General features: G+C 35.9%; 1 protein-coding gene and 1 non-coding gene across 11 annotated transcripts in view; both read right to left on the bottom strand.

Moving 5' to 3' along the window:
* Positions 1-20,791, bottom strand: part of STX8 (syntaxin 8) — a 221,375-nt gene that overhangs the window by 173,151 nt on the left and 27,433 nt on the right. For all 10 annotated transcript variants that reach the window (XM_016154663.2, XM_016154662.2, XM_016154665.2 and 7 more), the window contains one exon: positions 1,260-1,384. In XM_016154663.2, the coding sequence (XP_016010149.1) occupies positions 1,260-1,384 (125 nt within the window). The remainder of the gene's footprint in view (positions 1-1,259; positions 1,385-20,791) is intronic.
* LOC118604425 lies at positions 113-246 on the bottom strand. Its single transcript, XR_004951733.1, has one exon. It is a non-coding gene; the product is annotated as a U8 small nucleolar RNA (small nucleolar RNA).

Genomic DNA, 20,791 nt, shown 5'->3' with positions numbered 1-20,791 from the left:
GTAGTGTGAGTGCCTCAGTCAGGATAAATGCAACCTGTTTATGGCTCCTTTCTTTCCTCTTTTCACTCTCCCTGACATCTTTTGCCTTTCTGCTTTTTTCTTTTTATCTTGTTTTATTTTGGTATATTCCTTTTTTGTTGTGAGCCCTGATTACGCAGAAATGATAATCACAAATCATGCAAACTTCAACCATGTTCTAATCTGCCCTCCAAAGGAAGAACAGGTAAGGATTATCCTATCTGACGATCGATCATATACTTTAAATAAGTGCTATTTATGATAATGTCAACTATACCTCAATAAAGCAGTCTTCAAAAAGCAGCATTAGAAAAATTTAACATATCTTAATACTAGCACAAGAAAATGTCCATGATACATATTAAGTAAAAAATTTTTAAAGTTGTGGAATTATATATGTCATGATCTCATTTATGCAAATCATATATGTGCTTATACTCAATATATATGTATATACACAGAAAAAAGTCTGAGGAAATATAAATATTAATTCATTTATAATTTGAGATTGGAGAAGCAAGATGAAGAGCTTTTCATTTTATATGCTCCAGGGTTGTTTGAACTTTGTAAAACAATCATGCATTACTTCTAAAATTTTAAAAATAGGTAAAAACAAACCCTATCCCGTCTGATTTCGGAAGCTAAGCAGGGTCGTGCCTGGTTAGTACTTGGATGGGAGACCACCTAGGAAGACCAGGTGCTGTAGGCATAAAAAAAATAGGTATTGTAAGCTGTCAAGGTCCTTGCAATCTGTGAGGTCAACCAAGGGTCGCCTTGTCTAAAATAAAATAATATATAATATAAATAAAAAATAAATAAATAATAAAAATAGATGGAAAAAGAAATAATTAGCAAGTTTAAAAGCCACCGAGCAAGATAAACTTGAAAGTAAAAGCTGAACTGATTTATTTTATATAAGAAAAAGATAGAGGTTTCTGTTTGGAGAATAATTCCCAACTGCGGAGAAAAGGAAGGGGCACAGGCCTCAGATTCATCTGGGTTTCCCAGATTCAGAGTTGCCTACGTGCTCCCCCCCCCAGCAGAGAAGCACTACTTTTGTGAGTTATCTGGACAGATGATATCATTTGTCTATGCCTCAGGTATCCTAAGGCACAACATTGCCAAGGGCTTTATAAGACCAATAGTTCTCCCTCTGATCTTCAATGGGTATAAAAAATATTCAATGTTATAGTAAAAATCTGACAAAATTTTTGAGCCTACACTCCTTGGGTATTCAGTACCTTGGATGATTTTCTGCTGCTGTTGCCGGATTTCATCAAAACCCAAACCTCTGGTCTCCTCTGACTCCTCAAAAAGCCAAGGGTTGGGTATGCCTCGCTTAGCCCCTCCCGTCATCAGGCTGGACCTAAGAACAAGATTAAATGAGTTACATAACTCAAAAAAATATAGCTCTGCTGCAAATTATTCCTGTAAGTGCAGAGGTAGCTAGGCTCGCATACTCTGAAAATTCAATTCGACCACAATTTATTGTATCCTCAGTTTATGCCAGCAACTGTGTTCAGTACTGGAAGAGATTCAAGGATGAATAAGGCACAAGCCTGGTCCCCTGGAGAATTACAGCCTGTTAAGGAGACTGTGGCGGCATGTAATACTCTTACTAATCCTCCAAGATACATCTGAGTCAATAATCATAAATGAGGGTCTTAAATTTCAAAATACAAGGCCAAATGGAAGTGGCCTTTTTATCAGGATAAAGTTTGTTTCACAAGCCATAAGACTACAAATGCACAAACATATCTCAAAAAGGTACATGTTGCGATTACAGATTATCAGCATTAAAAACATGATCATATAATTTCTCATTAAAGGGTATTTGGTGGCTCAAGATAGAAACACAGGCAGGGTTTCAAATCCAATTTTATAAATATAATGTAGCATTCACAACATAATAAACAAATTCTGAATTATCAATCTTAATCTTTACTCTCTCTAGTAACCCATACACCCCTTCTGCACCAGACATATTGATCTCCATGCTGTCTGAAGAACAGGGAACACACATTTTTTACCTCACCCTCCATGTTTATAGGACTCTTCTCATCTCAAGTATGTCCTCTCCTGTCCCCACCTGTCCACATTCTGTCCAAGGCATAAGAACCATCTAGTTCATGAAACCAACTCTGACCACTTCAATCCAGATGCGAACACTTTATTAGAGTACGGTTCATAGGATTCATTGAAAATTATGAAAATGACAACGGTGACATAACAGTAGTAGCAGTGACAATAATAGTTAACATGTATTAATCATTTGGTATGTGCAAGCACAGCTCTGGTTGATTTATATGTATTCACTCACATCTCCATTACTTGTAATTCTTCTAGCCCTTTCTTTTCACATCTCTCACATTGTCTACAAATAACGGCTATCTTATTATTTAACATTTTACATAAATGAGCCTCATATCTACAATATATAAGGCAGGAAATGAAAATCGCTCTTGACTGGACTGCATATTGATCCCCAACATGGAATGAATGGCTATCAGCATAAGCTCAGATCCTGGCTCTACCATCTACCAGCATTATGTGGATAGTAATATGTGCCTCAGAGAACTGCTGGGGATTAATTCATTTATTCAAAAAACACATACCTCATACTTAGTATGTGGTAGGCACTGTTCTCATCAATGGTGGAGGGAAAAAAAAACAGAATATAGATAAAATAGACCAAAATCTCTGCCCTTACAAGGTATAAATTCTTGTCACAGGTGCTGCTTTCATTCTGGTTGAAGGGAACAAAATGTGTGCAATTAATGCAGCACACAGAAGATAATAATAATTCAATAAGTGTTGTTTCTATTTTACTGATTTCTGCACTATACTCAAGGTAGCACTGAAATATTATTTTTAATAAATGAACATATCCCAAAAGGCTATGTTAATTTCATTTTTTAGCTTAGCACTATAAAATCTACAGGTGAATATGATATGAATCAAGAAACACATGCGAACTGAAAGAAAATTTTTTTATTTCTTAAACTAAGATTTTACGCGCAGAGATGGTCTCTTTCATCAAGTATTCTAACATGCCAAATAGCCAAACAGAAATATAACTTTCCTCCACTTTATCAAAATGGCACACGTGCTTCTTTAAAGCTTTACTTGACTTGGTTGGTCTCAAGTACCTAACATGTGAAGATTTCAGATTTATTCCCTAAGAAAATCATTCAATTTCACCTAGCTTTGAAGACAGGGGAAGAAAGTAAAAGGAAAGAAGGAAGTTCACTATTAAAGTACAGCCCCTAACTTTTATACAGTCTTGCAAATGCCACCTCTTGATCAAAACAGGAGTCATGGGATATTGTGTACAGTCCACTACAAAAGCAAGTGCCAAAAATCAGTACAACAAGTTGGAGGTATATAAAGTAACCTCAAAAATGCATCTATCGGTTCAGAAAAAATGATGTAGATGATAGATGCTTTTCATCCCTCTTGCGACCAAATCAAAGTTGTGACAGAAACACAGAGCAAATAGCAAGGAACATTGCCTGGAATCTAGATCTCTCTCTACAACTAGGGAGAGGAATAATTAATCAGCCTGCAATAGTAGAAGGTAGGAGGGGGCGAAGATGTGAGGATGTCCAGTCCAGAACAGCTGAGTAGGACAGAGGCTGCGGCAGCCAGTAGCTGCAGATGCCTCTTAAAAGGGCCGTGTGCACGAGCACACTTTCACAGTGAAGGACCTGCTTGCTCTGAGCATCAGAGCCAGGTCGGCTGCAAGGGTCGGGGGCACCAGGGACTTACAGGGGGACACAGAGTTGTCAGAGTGAGGGCTGGGGCAAGGCTCTCTCCCTCAGGAAGTATCCATTGTTCCTCTGTTGAGCCCTCTCCTCTCCCAGTGTGCAGACTCAGCACCGCCATAGCTGCAACATCATCAAACTGGATAACAGAGATTGCTCCATCAAGAGGATTCCCTGAAACTTCACCCCACCCAAGCCATATCCAAGTGTGTCCTCAGTCCAGTCCAGTGCTTCTTGCTGAGTAGCACCAAGATCCACATTGATTGCAGGTGGCCTCGGTTTCTGGTGTGCTTTCTTAAGGCAACCATAAGCACGACATCTGCGGATTGCTTGCTAATCTTAAGAGGTGGCCCTGGAGGAGCACAGGCTGGCCTAAACTTGGCCTGCAGCTGAACCCCTCTCAGGACTGTGCCACTGGGCACTTACTATACAAAGCTAAACGAATAAAACCGGAAAACTTAGGAGCTTTGCTTAGTGCAAAGAAACAGACACAGAAAGGCAGTCAAGATGGGAAGACAAAGAAGTAGAAACCATATGAGAGAATAAAACAGAGATCCAGGAATAATGGAGTCAAGCAATCTAACTGATGCAGAGTTCAAAACACTGGTTATAAAGATGCTTATTGAACTTAGGGGATGTGTAGATGAATTCAGTGAGAACTTTAACAAAAAATAAAAACATAAAAATGGAAATGGAAATTATAAAAAGAAAACAGTCAGAAATGAACAATGCATTATCTGAGATGAAGAGTATATTAGAGGGAATAAACAGAGTTGATAAAGAAGAGGATCAAACCACTGATATAGACCATAAGGAAGCCAAGAATGCTCAATCAGAATGGCAAGAAATACGAAGCCAAGGCTATAATAATAATTTAAGGAGCCTACAGGACACAATTAAATGTAAAAATAACTGTGTTATAGGAGTATCTAAAGGAAAACAAGAAGTTGAAGAACTATTTGAAGAAATAATGATGGAAAACTTCTCTAACCTAGTGAAGGAAATAGACATGCAACCCTAGGAAACTAAGAGAGTCCCAAGAAAAAGGAACCTAAAGAGGCCCACATCAAGACACATCAGAATTAAAATGCCAAAGGTTAAATACAAAGAGAGAATCGTAAAAGCAGCAAGAGGAAAGCAGTTAGTTACCTACAAGGGAGCACCTAAAGGACTGGCAGCTGATTTCTCAAAAGAAACTATGAAGGATAGAAGGGTTTGGCACAAAACATTCAATGTGATGAAAACCCAGGATCTACCCGAGAATACTTTCTCCAGCAAAGCTATCATTTAGAGTCGAAGGACAGATAAAGAGCTCCCCAGCCAATAATAAGCTAAAGGAATTTATCAACATCAAACCAGTATTACAGAAAATGTTGGAGGAACTTCTTGAAGAAGGAAAAACATGTATCAAAAACAGGAATAAAGAATGGTAATAACTACATTCTTATCAAGTACCTCAAATGGAAAAGAATTAAGTGTTCTGGCCAAAAGATAGAGTGGCTGAGTGTATAAGAAAACAAGACCCCTACATAGGCTGCCTACAAGAAACTCAATTCAGATTAAAAGACTCACGCAGACTAAAAGGAAGGCGATGGAAAAAGATATTGTCTTGATGGACCTAAAGGGTATTGTGCTGAATGAAATAAGTCAGACAGAGAAAAACAAATATCATATGATTTCACATACATGTGGAATCTAAAGAACAAAATAAACAACAACAACAAAAATGGAAATAAACTCATATAGATAGAGAATATTCTGAGGGCTATTAGATGAAAGGAGGATTGGGGTGGATGGTGAAAAAGGGCAAAGGAATTAGGAGGTATAAATAGATAGTTAAAAAATAGACATGGAGAAATACAGTGTAGCATAAGGAAAATAGTTAATAACTTTGTAATAAATATGTAAGGGGAAGATGGGTACTAGATTTAGTGAGGTGATCACTTTGTGAGTTATACAGATCTCTAATCACTATGCTGTACAACTGAAACTAATATATTATTATATGCCAACTATAATTGGAAAAAAAACCTCATTGAATTGCACAATGTAAATATGAGCAACTAATTGTCTATTATATAAAGCCAGAAAAAATAAATAAAATAACAAAAGGCATAAAGAAAAAACAATAGTGAGCAGACGAACTGAATGGACATTTTTCCAAAGATGACATACAAATGCCTAAGGTGCATGAAAAGGTGCTAGACATAAAGGAAATGTAAAATAAAACCACAGTGAGATATCACTTCACACCTTAGAATGGCTATTAAAAAATAAAAGACAAGAGATTTAGATAGATAGATAGATAGATAGATAGATAGATAGATAGATAGATAGATAATCTATCACCAGTTGTGAGTATCCATTCAAATTAGCATATTGTACCTGAGTTGACAAGTAGTCATTGTTCCCCTAAAGCTACTGTTGGAATGTCCCACTGGTAATTCTTGCCACAACTAGAGCATATTTTTAATTATTAAAGGAGGAAAAACCCAAAAGAAAATTGTAACAATCTCAAAAATAGCTATTAGAGAGCAAAGGTACAACATGGGCACAATTTAATATTTATATCAAACACATTTCACAGAAAAGAAAATCAACCATTAGATATACAGGAATGATTGCCCAGGGCTGAATTCAGACCTATAAAATTTCTAAGAACTGACAAAATTATCTTGGTTTCACTCTCATATAGTTCACTAAAAAAGCAATAGTAAACTGCAACTCTGTTTGGCAAAGTAAAAATGATTCCCTAATGCCTTCTTTCTGTGTTATCTGATTCCAAATATTTTGTTAAGTTCTTCAAGGGTGACAAGGCGGAACTCTCTCCTCTCCTCTCCCTCCCTTTTTTTTTTTTCTTTGTATTTGTACTTTGCTGATGCCCGAAACCTACTGGGAAATCTAGGAATGGATATGACTTTATTAGTAAAGCAGGTAAGATCAAAGGTGTCACTGTATGCAGACTTGATTTTTTTTCTTTAGATTTTATGCTCAACTTAATGTTAGGGGTGATGTCTATTATTACTCAGCACTCTCCTAGGTAAAAAGGAAAATATGAAAGAATTTAAGACAAAATTCTTGCTTTCAAGGAGTTTACAATCAAATTGGAAAAAGAAAAACTAACTACACATAAAGCAATTATTAACAGAAATAAGAGAACAGCCAGCTTTGTATCCCTGGACAATTCCAATAACCTCATCAACCCTGGGTTTTTCACCCGTCAAACAAGAAAACTAAGTAGGTGATGGATTTTTACCCTGCTCTGCTCCAACACTTAAGGAATATGACACTCTCATTAATAGTGGGGTTGGGAGGTAAGTGGGGAAGACTCATCTCGGTGGGGGGAAGCAAGGTGTTCTTTTTATTCCTGTAGAAGATGACTTTCTATCATTGGAAATCACTGAATTAGATTCTTTAAGATCCTTACCACTTTAATTAAAATTTTCCGCATTAAGTACTAAATTATAAATAAAAACAGAGAAAAAAAAATTTGCTCATAAAAACCCATGTTCCTACCCCAGTTTCCCTAATTTCAGTTTAAGACCACCACTGACCCACTGGCTTATACAAACAAAACAAAATACCCTTGGAATCATCTCTGACTCTTTCTTTCATATCCCACAGCATCTAGTCCATTAGCAAATCCTTCAAAACATATCTAAAATCTGACCATTTCTCCTCTATTCTATTGCTTCTACCCTAGTACTCCTGTCTCCTGCTTCTAGTCCCATTTTCTACGATCTCCTCCCCCAACAGCTGCCAGTGATCACTGTAAAAATAAATCTGCTTCCTCTGCTCAAAACCTTCCCGTGTCTTCCCAGCATCCTTAGCATAAAATGTAACACCTTTGCTATAACTTAAAAGCACACTAGCCTCCTTGCTGTTTCTAGAACACATTAAGCACAGGCCCATCTCAGGGCCTTTACACCTGCTGTCCCCTCATACCACGATCGTGAAGGCATTCTTCCCCCAGACGGTCACATGGCCTTGATCACTTATTCATTCCACTCTGCTCAGATGTCATCTCCTTGGAGAGGTTTCCTTCATTAATCTATCTAAAATAGTACCCTCTCCTGTAACTCCTTAGCTGCCCCCACCCCTATCTTGCTTTATTTTTCTTTATAGTACAAAAACTACCAGCTATTACATATTATATATTTGTTGATCTTCTGTCTCCCACACTAGACTATAAGCTCCATAGGATAGGGACTATCTTGTTCGTCACCATATCCTCAGTGCCTGGCAAAATAGGCCCTGAAAAACAAAAGACTTTGAAGGGATTCACTTATTCAGCAAAAAAACATAACTGCATGAATGAAACAAATGAGAGCAGTTAGGAAATTATAATACCATACACTGGTGCTGTGTTTTGTAATTTCAAAGGCATTTCACAAACATCCCATTTGAACTGTAAACAAGCCTGTGTGTAAGTCAGAGCCAGTATTTCTGACAAAGAAAACCAAGGTAAAGAGACATCAAAGTGACTTTCTCAAGGTCACACTTAGTGGCAAAACTAAAGGTTCAACCTACAGCTTCTGATTCTTAACTCAAGGCACTTTCACCATCTCAGGGAAGGTTTCATAAAGGCAAGGAGACTCAAGACAGCCTTGAAGAATGGGAAAGGCTTAGCAATGTGAGAGAGAGAGATGGTAAGGCAGTCCAAGATAGGGTAAGAACACAAATGATGTCTCCAGGGCAGGGGATGTGAGCCATAAAGGTGCATGGAATAACAGTGGAGAGGTGGTAAAATTTAAGGGGGCTGGATCTACTAGAACTAATTCCAAGGCAGGTAGCCATAGTGAACCTCTGTTTTCCCAGTCCCTTTTATCCTCACATTCTTCCAGAATCTGGTAATTTTATCCACTAGTTGTTCCCCATCTTATAAATCCTCAAGCAATGACTTTCTTTCCAATTCACAACCAAACTTCCTTAAAGAATGAACTCTACTCAACAGCTCTACTTCCTGACCCTGCCAGTTTGTTCTTCAACCCAACTGCAACCCAACTCTGTCCTATCACTCTAATAAAACTCTTCTCACCCACAACTTCCTAACTGCCAAAGCTCTTCCCTGTTTTCACTGTGCCCCTCTTCTAGGTCTCAGGAGTCACAGCTGACTTATTCCCTTAACCAAAAACCTCTCTTGGTTTCTTCCATACTACCCTCTCCCACTGACAGGTCTTTCTCTGTAATTTGCAGGCACCTCTTCCTCCTTAAATATTGGTGTTCCTTACAAATTCTACTTAGATCTTCTCTTTTCACTATATTGTCTTTCTCTGGGCAATTTTATACAGTCCAGCAATTTCAGGCTATAAGAGCAAGAACTAGCAGTGCTTAAATACTTTTTATGCCCCAACACAAATGAAATAAGACATTTCCTCTTGTGTCCTGTGATGGTGGATTCTTAACTGGAGGTGGGATAAAAGCATGCTCCCTAGCAGGGCAATATCAGAATCTGGGGGTGGAGGAAGGAATGGCACATAAATAATTTTTAAAAAACCCCACATATAAAATCCAAGTGAGGCTTTGGAAAGATCCATGTCTTTCCAACCCTCATCCTGATTGAAAATTATTGTGCTAAAGACTTTCAAATTTATAACTACCCATGATACTTTCCTACAGGCTCTATATCTGCATTTATTGCTTTTTGTTTATGAATCTCCAACTGGGTATGCCACTTCAAATACAATAAATCCAAAACCAAATTCATTACTTTCATCTCCAGAAACTGTTTCTTCTCTTGTGCTCTCTATTCTGGTTAGCAGCATCACTGTATTCCCGAATTATCCAAACCTTTTTCTCCACCCCCACATCCCGCACATCTCACCAACCACTAAGTTCTCCCCCACGGGTGGGTCTCAAGTCCATGCCCTCATTTTCATCCCCGCAGGCACTACCGTAGCTCAGATCTTCATCAACTTTCATGTAGAAGATGGCTACAGCCTTCTACTGGTCTCCTTGTTCTCAGTCACCCTCATTCAAATCATCTCATATTCTGCTGCCAGAACTATCTTTCTAAAGAGGAGGTCTTGACCATTTCCCTATTTGCAGACTTTCACAACTCCCTAGAAGGTACAGATCAAGTTTAAGCTTTACAATATGGCCCCGGTGATAGCAACAGCATCTGCCAACACCCGCTTCCATGCCCTACTCTTCCTTCAGTCCTATAGACTGCTCACCACTGCTCAGACAAAGGCACAAACTTTCACACTCTCATGTTTTTGTATGAGTCGGGAAGGTCCCCACCCCCATCCCTTTGTCCATCTGGCAAAATCCTATTCATCCCCTAAGGCTCAACTCAAATGTCACTTCTGCTGTTTAGTCTTTCCTGATCCTCGTCCCCACCCCCCTTCCCTTGAATCAATCACTCCCTGGTGCTCCCATGGCACTTTGTTCAAAATCTCTAACGTGGCATTTATCAAGCAGGATTGTAGTTAGTTATTTACTCATCTGTCTCTCCTCCTAAATTATGAGCTCCGTAAGGAAAGAGGCCACATGACAGTCATGTTTATACCGCTGGTGCCAAAAAACAATGCCTCAGAGTATGCTGGAGAATAAGCCTTCAGTACATGTTTATGAAACAGAACTAGGAAAACCACTGAGTTTTTAAGCAAGAGAGACAAAATGAAAGAAAGTATTTAACATTTTTATCTTGAGAGATTTAAAAAACAAGCAAAACAACATTTAATCAACTGCTACCTGCCTTTGAGACTTTAGCAGCAAAGACTTGTTCCAGCAGATGGACAGAATAGTCCCTGAAAGGGAATTCTGTCACTAAAACACCTGTGGCTCACCTCCATTTTTGGAAGGACAACGAAGGAGTGTTTCTCCTTCGAAAAGTAAATTAAAGAAAGGAAATACTTAAATACAAATACATCTAAGGTTAGGATAGACTTAACGTTTTTTAAAATAAATAATATTTATCCATAGTCTCTCAGGATGGAACTTATCTAAATAATGGAACTTATCAAATAAGTGCCACATTCATAAAAAGGCTAGATATTTGTCTTATGAAGATTTTACCAAAAAGTTTTCTAGTTGCTTCTAAAAGGTATAAAAATATTGCCTTTTCATCCCCCAAAGCAAATGATGTGCATTATTAAATTATGATGATATCCCAAGGAGGGGCACAGATAACCCATGTTTTTCTGCTGACAAATGTAGTTGAAGCTTGTTGACGTTCACAGGGAGGACGTTCTTATCAACTGAATACAGAATTGAAAAAGCAGTGAATCTTAAGAAGTAGCTTTCTTTAACTTTTCTTAGCATTTCAGAAAGATGTCAAAATGACTATATAAAATGTTTGTTTTGTCTGAAAAAATATCAGCGTTTGCGTATTCACAGACCACAGGAAGGTTTGCAGTTAGGAATAGAGAAGATATGTCTAGGGTGTCAGTGAACTGTGAAAACGCTACTATGGTATGAAAGGGTAATAAATTCCTTTTTCAAAACTTTTTTTGGTACTTTCTTTCTGTGATTATAAAGATGCACAGTGGCTCAAATTTCAATGAGAAATAGATTCTTTGAGGAAAAATCTGGCAACAATATGCAGACTGAATTACACTGAGGAGAGGCTGCAGTCAGGGAGGTGGGCCAGAAGGCTAGTGTAATTTAGGCAGAAGGTGATGGGGGTCTGGATGAGGGAAATGACAAGACAGAAAGGAAAGAAAGGGACAATGCATACAGTGATCCAAAGGAAAACCCTACAAGTGTTGGTGAATAAACCTTATATAGGGGATAAAAACTGTGAAACTGGGTGAACTGACACAACTTAGGGAAATTTTTCATTTCCCTTCAGAATTTTCTCAAACTTCAACATAGCTCTTAATAACAATTACGAAGTAAAATGACTCCTTCAAGGTCATGACCTGTGACTCTGTGGTTACTTGTAGACATATTTACTAGAAGGCTAACATCTTTAAGTATTCTATCCTGTTCTTTGTTTGTATCCCATCCACCTATCCATCGATCCATCCTTCCAACAAATACTTACTGAGCACCATCTATGTGCCCAGGACTAATCTAAGGGCTTGGAAGTGAACAAGAGGACAAATACCTGACCGCGGGGAACTGATACTCCAGGGACAATAAAGGTCTAAACTGTTTCCTTTGCAAAGTAAATATTCAAAATAATTTTTTTTTGTTAAATTGAATAATCTTTATTGTGTTTTAGTCCAGAATAATATGAACTCAAACAAGGAAAATATCTTACATAACACCAAAGGAAATTCTCCCTAGCTTGTTTAAAATCTACCACAAATTTTTTCCTAATTTTAAACAAATTCTTTTTTTTCCCCTATTCATTGCTGGCCAAATTTACCAATAAAATGTTTTAACATTAAGTTAAAAACTTAACAGAAAAACGTAAAGGCAGGGTTGAAAGAATCATCAAGAAGTCATTATTTTAGCGTCCAACCTGAATTTGAGAAATCCCAGCATGCTATTTGAAAATCATCCAGGCAACCTAAAATCAAGCAAATAAAACCAAGAGAAACGATTCTTTACTTTAAGTGTGACTGTCTCGGTACCTGAAGAGGGGCAAGAAGGGGTGATACACAAAAATAAGAATTCTAAGTGAGAGATGAAATTAGCTGCTCTGCTAAATTTATGGTGACTGAGAGCCATCTGCTGGTTAGTGACTGAAGTTCAACTACGAAATAAATGTTCAGCAATCCAATTGCTACCTACCATTCATTCATTATTGTAAGGAGCTCCTTAATTTATTATACAATGCACTTTTGAAAACATATTTCGAAACATAATGAGCAGAAGCCAACAATATGCTTACACATTATGAGGAAGTTTCTGTTGCGAGTGCTGTGCTTTTTTTGACACTATTAAATAACAAACGCTCTACATCTTCTTTCACTTTGCTCTTCATAAACAAATCCAATGAGTGCCCAAAGGGTAACAATTTGCAGTTAGGCATTTGGCATGCCCAATGATTCCATTGTTGTCTCAGATCTACTGTTTTGCCCCTTATTTAGCACATTTGTTTCCATTCTCACTCATTTTGTAAAATAAAGATAAAATACACTAAAATATTCAATAATTATGCAAATTAATACTGTTCTATGAATAAAGATACAAGTCCAGTGGAACAAAATTCTTAGCTGGCACAGAGTAGAATTAAACACTATAGTTTAAATGCTATAGTGTTAATTTTTTTACAGTAGAATTTGCCAGCTAATACACAAAAATCCAAAGCTGGTATTAAAAGACTTTAAGGGTGTCAATGAATAATGCATATATTTGAGATGGACTAAAGCCAATGACTGCCCATATAGTTAGTCATCGTTTCCACCTCAATAACCTTGCTTTTTATTATATCAATTAATCTGATTCATATCTAAAAGCTCAAATCAATAATATGGGCATCCATGCTTTTTAATGATGGCCTTCCAGGGCAGGGCTCAGGAATATGTAAGCTCCCACAGGTGATTTTTATGCAACTAATTGGGAACCTTTAAGCAGATTGATATGAAAATTATTGGTCTAGAAAGAACAGGATTAGAAAAAGTATACAAGTAAGCAGAAAAATATATGGTGTACAAATTCTACTCACTCTACAAGGGCTACCTCAAGACTCGTTTCTCCCACGGTCTTCTCGATGTCCTCCACCTCATGTGGATCTCTCCCTCTGTCTAATCTCCTAGACCACTTATGGTCCATATCACAATTTAGCACTTAATTATGAACTATTATGCACTGTTCTCTAATTGTTTTGTGCAGGATTGAAAGACCTCTCCAAATGGCATGCCACTTTTGGATTCCCCTCTGCTAAGACTGGTGACAGCAAGAGTTCAGTAACATCGATAAAGCACTTTACAAAAGCACAGATACATGCTTTCACATATATTTATCATTCAAACTTCACAATATTTTGAGGAGTCATGACTATCTTCATTTGACAGAAAATAAAAGGAAATCAAAAAATAAAAGGAAGTCAAAATCAAACCCAGGGTTTCTAATACTAAACCCAGTTTTCCTTCATTGAATTACAAATGCAAAGTTAGCAATGGAACATATGCTTCTGGAACATATAGAGGTAGACAATTTTGTCTTCTTGGTGTAATGAATAGGAAGAAGGCAAAGTATTCAAAGCCAATGATAAACAAATGAGGATCCCTACAAAGCAACCATGGTAGGATACCAAAATTAAAAGAGAAAAAGCCTGAGAGACAAAACCATGGTAAAGGACGAGAAGACGTGAGTTCTAGTTCTCTGCCATTTATTCTCAGTCCTCAGGCGTAAACCAAAAAAGTAATCCCCTTTCTGCTTACCTCTGAAGATAACTATGAGGGTCCAATAAAATATAAAAGTGCTTGGAAGATAGAGAAGAGAGAGAGGGAGACACAGAAAACAATTTTCTTTTTAATAAACAAGAAAATTTTTTTTTGCAATTTCTTTAAAATTTCACTTATAAGGCACAAGTTGGAAAGTATTAAATCGGCTTTTTTAAAAATTGACATAACTAACTCACAATACAGTACATATAGGTTCCTCCTCTTTCTTCCTCTTGCTTATTCAGACTGTAATTCAATTCCCAGATGAATTTTATATTTAAAATTAATATATATGGGGATAGGAAATCTTCTTATATTCTCAAGCAAAAGTCACAACTATATCAGTAGTTAAGGAAAGCAATTAGAAACAAAACACCATATTTCACCCATCAGATCAGTAAAAAAACTCAACTAGTTCTGTAACCCCGACTGACAGGTATGGTATAAGGAAGTTGGCTCTCTCATATATTGCTGGAGGGAACATAAAGTACTATGACTTCAAAAAACAGATACTGCAGTACCTGCTAAATTTTGAACATCCATAGCTTTCACCCCAATAACTCCACTTTGGGAACTCTGATCTACAGAAATAGAAGCCACATTCTTCATAAATATTTACTTCATCATTGTTTGAAATGGCAAAAAAACAAAAAACAAACAAACAAAACCCCTAAACAACCCAATATCCATCAAATGGGGCGTAATTGGAAGAATGATTGTGTATTTACATTGTGGAATAATGTAAATAATGTAAAAAACGTAGCTATTGAAAAGAATTTTGTTAGACCTACTAATTTGGAGGGATATCCAAATTTAAATTTTAAAAAGTATATTATAGAATAATATGTATAATACAGTTGTTTTTATAAAAAATAGGAAAGAAAAACTCATATTTATGTAAATATTTGTATAAGCACAGATCAATGTGAGGACGAAAACCCTCCAAACAATTAACACCAGTTATTTTAGGAGACTAGCACTGGAGGGAAAGAAAGGGAGAGAGACTATTTTGATTTATACCTCAGTATGGTCTGACTTGTTATAATGAGCATATATCATGTTGATAATTGTTTTAAATCCAATAAAGAGTCATTTCCCTATGGGGAAGGGGAAGGGAAAATAATAAGGGAACAAAGACCTAAAAAAAGACAACTTAAGCACAGATTGTTACAAAGAGGTATTGAAAGCAGACTCCTCTTCTTTCAAAATTAAGAATGGGAAACAACAACTAAAATCAAGAAACACTAAAATCAAACAGCTTTCTCCAAGGGAAAGAGCAACGAAAAACAGAGATATGAAAGGAAAAGGCAAGGAAGGAAGATGAAAGAGAGAGAAAGAAACAATAAGCAGATTTGGGATGGGGCAAATGTCTATAGAGAGCCACCGAGGAGGAAGTTTAAAAATGACAAACAGGTTTGCAGTTACAGAGGAAGACAGAACACAGATTGAAGAGAGAACTGAAAGGTGAGACGTGTCCTTTACTAAAGTGAGGCCCTACAAGCAATCTTAACATTCTCTCCTCTTTTAAGGGAGTAAAATGCTAACTTTTTAAAATCTAGAAATTGGGATAGTCTGAGTAACTTTCCCTTTCTATTGACTTACATCTCCATCTTGTGGTCTGCTCAGAACATAGTTTTTAGTGTGTGTGTGAGTGTATGTGTGTGCACACATGCATGTGTATGTATGTATGGAAGTGTATATATGTATGTATACTTTAAGTTATATATATACGTATACATATATATACTTACGTATATACTTATACATACGTGTACATATAAGTATACTTATACATACATATGTATATGTAATATGTGTGTATAATATAAAAATGTATGGCTATGTACGTATCTGTACATACATATTTTAAATTTCAAGTAGAACATATAAACAGAAAAACTGTAAGTGTATAGCTCAAAGATAATTCACAAAGTGAACACCCCCAGTCAATCAATCATCACCCAGGGCAAAAAAACAGCAAGCAGAATCCCAGGACCTCTCTAGCCCCCTTCTAGTGACTACTCCCCCAAAGGGAACCACTTTCGTCATTTATGACATCATAAATAAATTTTGCCATTGTATGAATAGAGTCATATGGTATGTACTCTTCTGTCTGGTTTATTTTGCTCAACATTATGTTTGTGAGATTCACCCATAGTTGAGTTAGTTGAGTTGTAGATCATTCCTTCTTATCTGCTGTATAATATCATTGTATAAATATGCCATAATGTATTTATCCACTACAGTGTAGATGTTCTTTGGGATGTTTCCAGGTAGGACTATTAAGAATAATATTACTATACATAGTTTTGTTCATGTCTTTTGTACACTTCAGTTTTAGGATATAAAGTAAAACAATTTTTCAAAGTGGTTGTACAACTGACAGTCCCACTAGTAGTATATAAGAAGTCATATACTCCTGTGACTCCACATCCTTGCAACACTTGATGTCTGTCATTTTAACTTTAGCCATTTTGGTAGGTGTAATGGTACAACATCATGGTTTTAGTTCGCAATTTCCTGATGACTAGTGAAGTTGAACACCTTTTCATTTGTTCATCAGCCATTGGATAGTCTTTTTGGTGAAGTCCAATTTCAAGTGTTCTTCCTTTTTCTAAGAGGTTATCTGCTTTTTCTTTGATTTATAGGAGTTCTTTATATATTCCCAATACCACTCCTGTGTCAGATATATGTACTGCAAATATTCCATTCTGTGGCTTATCTTTCACTCTTTTTTTGATATCTTTTAATAAAGAGATCTTATTTTAGTGAAATCTCACTTATCATGTGTTTCACAGTGCTTTTTTTGTCCTGTTTAAGAAATCTTTGTCTGTCCCAAGGTCATAAAGATATTCTTCTGTTGTCTCCTAAAAGCTTTCTACTTTTGTCTTTCAATTTAGATCTATAATCCTTTTGAAACTGATTTTTATGGAAGGTGACGGTAGAGGCTAAGATTAATTTTTTTTCCATATCACTCATCCAATTGATCTAATACATTTATTGAAGAGCCATCTTTTCTTCACTGCACTGAAGTGTCATCTTTGTCATAAATCAAATGACAATACATGTGTGGGACTATTTCTGGACTTTATTTTGTCCCACTGGTTTATTTGCCTATTCTTGTGCCAATACCACACTGCAGCTTTACAGTCTTGATAACTGATGTGAATCCTTAAGCCTTTTATTCTTCAAAATGACCCTGACTCTTCTGGGCTCTCTGAATTGCCATATAACCTCAGAATCAGCCTAAGTGGAAAACAAAAACAAAACAAAAACTGGCTGAGGACTCTAAATGGTATTTACTCTGAATCTACAGATCAATTTTGAGAGAATTGACATCTTTACAGTATTAAGTCTTCCAATCTCTATTAGATTTTCCTTAATTTCTCTAACTAATGTTTTATAGCTTTGAATGTAGAGGTTTCATGTATCTTTCATTTGATTTTATCCTATATATTTATTGTTTTTAATGCTATTATAAATAGCATCTTTTAAATTTTTTTTCATTTGATATTTCCTTGTTGTATAGCATTCAAAACCTTCTGAGAGACACTACCAGGTCGCTGCTGCTAACCTGTATGTGAACAGACTAAGCTTTATTACATTTCACACAGTAATAACTGGGTGCCTTTGCTGACCTGATCGATGACATGAAATTGCAATGGCTACTATCTTGAGGTCTCTGGTTTCACTTGTTGGATCAATCTTCCATATGATTTACAATCAGTATCTATTAGTTAGTATCTATTAGTAATTTCTTTATAATTAGTATCTGTTTGGAAGTCAGACTGTTAACAGAGATTCCTTTCCTATTCCATGGAGGAAAAAAATCTGGACTAAATGACTACAGAGACCAGAGACCCTTTCAGTGATAATCAGTCTAGTACGTAACCAAAATTCTAATAGCCACTTTGTCAGATTCTGAAACAGTTTCAAGATATTTAGGAGTACTAGTTTAAACATTCAATCTGATAATCTCTAAAATATACTGTTGGGCAAAAAAGATAATGCACAGTAAAGAGAGCATATTATACTATAATTCATGTTAAAAATCAAAAGGATAAAAGGGAGACTGGAGACATGTGTGTGTGTCTGTCTTTGTATATGTATAGAATCTCTCTGAAGGCATACAATGAAATCTGTTAAAAGTGGCTGCCTCTTGGAGGAAATGGGAAACTGTATGTCAAAAGTGGAAGAAGCTCCAATTTTCATTCATTATACTTTTGTACAATTTAAGTGTTTATTTGAAACACTACTTTAAATTTATATTTTAAAATTTTTCCAAAAGCAAATATTCTGTCCTATTAATTCCCATGAACCAGTGGATTATCCTAAAGCATCAACATTTTGGCCTAACACTTTCAGCCAAACTGCCTGCCTCTTCTATAAGTCCCAAAAATTACTTTGTCATATGACATATCCAGTTTTTCTCCACAAGAAAACATGGTCACGTATACATTGCATAGCTAGTATCAGACCAGTAGTTAATACAGAAAAAAAAAAATGTGCTAAAGCAACATATATTCCGGATTTTGTAGGTCTCCATCCCAAATATTCCCTGTTATCATATTAAGTATCAGTTCATGCACCAAATTAACCTATCACATTTCTCCAGAACTGGAGACAAAGTCAGAAGCTATTACCTCCCAAAATGGAATTAAACAATAATTAATCTAAAATGCACAAGATCATCTGTCTGCAGAAGAAACCACCTCCATGAAACTGCATAAATGTCACTACTAAAACTGTGGTACTTCAAGAGCACTTCTCCTAAACCTCTTCAGGAAGACAGGTGGTGGTAGGTATAAATATCCTAGCTTTAAAAAGTGAATTAGAGATTTAAAGCAATTAACTAAGTTCCATTTGAACCTAAATAAAGTAACCCAGAAGCCAGTGACCTGCCACTTCTCTGGAATTTCAGGAAAAGAAAACGTAACAGGAGATGAAGGTTCTTACTGAGGTCATGGAAGTGAAGAACTTTAAGTGGTGTCAGAAGAAACTTCAATGATGAGATCTGCCATTGCTAAGAGAATTAAAAGATCAGCTAATGTAGTCCCTATGGTTTTCCTCTCCAAATCCCATCTCTTCTCTTGTTATCAGTACCTTGATTATACTCAAGGCTCCACTGCTCAGAAAACATGATCCCACCCTCAGTTTCAGTTCAGGAATGTATCTAACCTGAATAAACCATTGCAATCATAATTACTCCCTTCCCCCATGAATTCTGGTATAACATGGCATGTGATACAATTCAAGGCTATTTATATTTTGAGCCAAAGTCTATTGGGAAGCTTGCAGGAGTGTTTCCTTTCTCTTAGAAAACAAATAACTAGAAACACTAATTCGAAAAAATATATCCACCTCTATGTACACCGTAGCACTATTTACAGTAGTCAAGATATGGAAAAACCTAAGTGAATAAAGAAGTGGTACATACATACAATGGAATACTAAGCCACAAAAAGAAAAAAAAAGAACTCTTGCCATTTGAGACATGGATGGACCTTATGCTAAGTGAAATATTCAGAAAGAAAAAGACAAAAACCATGTGATTTTACTTACATGTGGAATCTAAAAAACAAAATAAATAAACAAAACAAAAACAGAAAATAGACTGTTGGTTACTTGAAGGGAAGGTGGGTTACTAGAAGGGGCTGGGCAAAACGGGTGAAGGGGGTCAAGAGGTAAAAGTTTTCCATTATAAAATAAATAAGTTACGAACATGTAATGTACAGAGCAGTGACTGTAGGCAGTATTACTGTACTGTATACCTGAAAGGTGCCAGAAAGTAAATCCTGAACGTTTTTATCACAAGAAAAAAAATTTATAATTTTGTGTAGTGAAAGATGGTAACTAGACTTTTTGTGGTGATCATTTCACAGTGTACACAAATATCAAATCATTATGTTGTATACCTGAATCAATATGTTATATATCAATATAATTCAATTTAAAAAGAGAAATAACTGAAAATACAAGAGAATAAACAGAAAAACTACCAATAACAATCAGAGAATTAAGAAAATATTTATAATATTAATAGCAGACATAAGATATGAACAGTTTTCATATAAATGACAATCAAAAAGCTGATGAAATAAAACACTAAATTTAAAACAACAACCAAAAACATAAATTACTCCAAAATAAAATAAACCATAAATGTGTACAACTTATTTGAAGATTCTGAAAGGCCTGAAAGATGGCTTGAACAAATGGAAAAACTTTCATATTCTAGGATAGGAAAATGAAACATTATAAAGGACTTCAAGATTTAATGTAATCCCAATTTTTTAAAAAACGAGCAGTTGTATCATCATGTTTTTGCAATTAGATGAACTGATTCTAGAGTTCACATTTTAAAAAAAGCAAAACTCTTTAAAAAAGTACAATAACAGAAAACTAGCCCTATGATGTAATAAAATTTATAATAAAATCTCAAAATTAATGGTACTAGCACATACAAAAAGATCAATGCAACACATTATGAAGTCCAAAACTAGATCCACATATATATGTGAATGCATTATATGATAAATCTTACCATCTCAAAATTGGTAAAGAAAAGATGGACAACTCAGTAAAAAAAAAAAAGAAAAAATGTAGTCAGTCAGGAAAATAGGGTAGCCAAGTAAGAAAAAAGTTGGATTCACACCCTTCGAATTAACTTTCCAAATGGATCAAATATTTAAGATAAAAAACAAAATTATGAAAGTACTTTCAAAA

This window comes from Rousettus aegyptiacus, unplaced genomic scaffold (assembly GCF_014176215.1).
Source record: "Rousettus aegyptiacus isolate mRouAeg1 unplaced genomic scaffold, mRouAeg1.p scaffold_m13_p_6, whole genome shotgun sequence".
Taxonomy (NCBI): Eukaryota; Metazoa; Chordata; class Mammalia; order Chiroptera; family Pteropodidae; genus Rousettus; species Rousettus aegyptiacus.
Note: the sequence above shows the minus strand (reverse complement) of the source record. Positions and strands in the feature narration are given on the sequence as shown.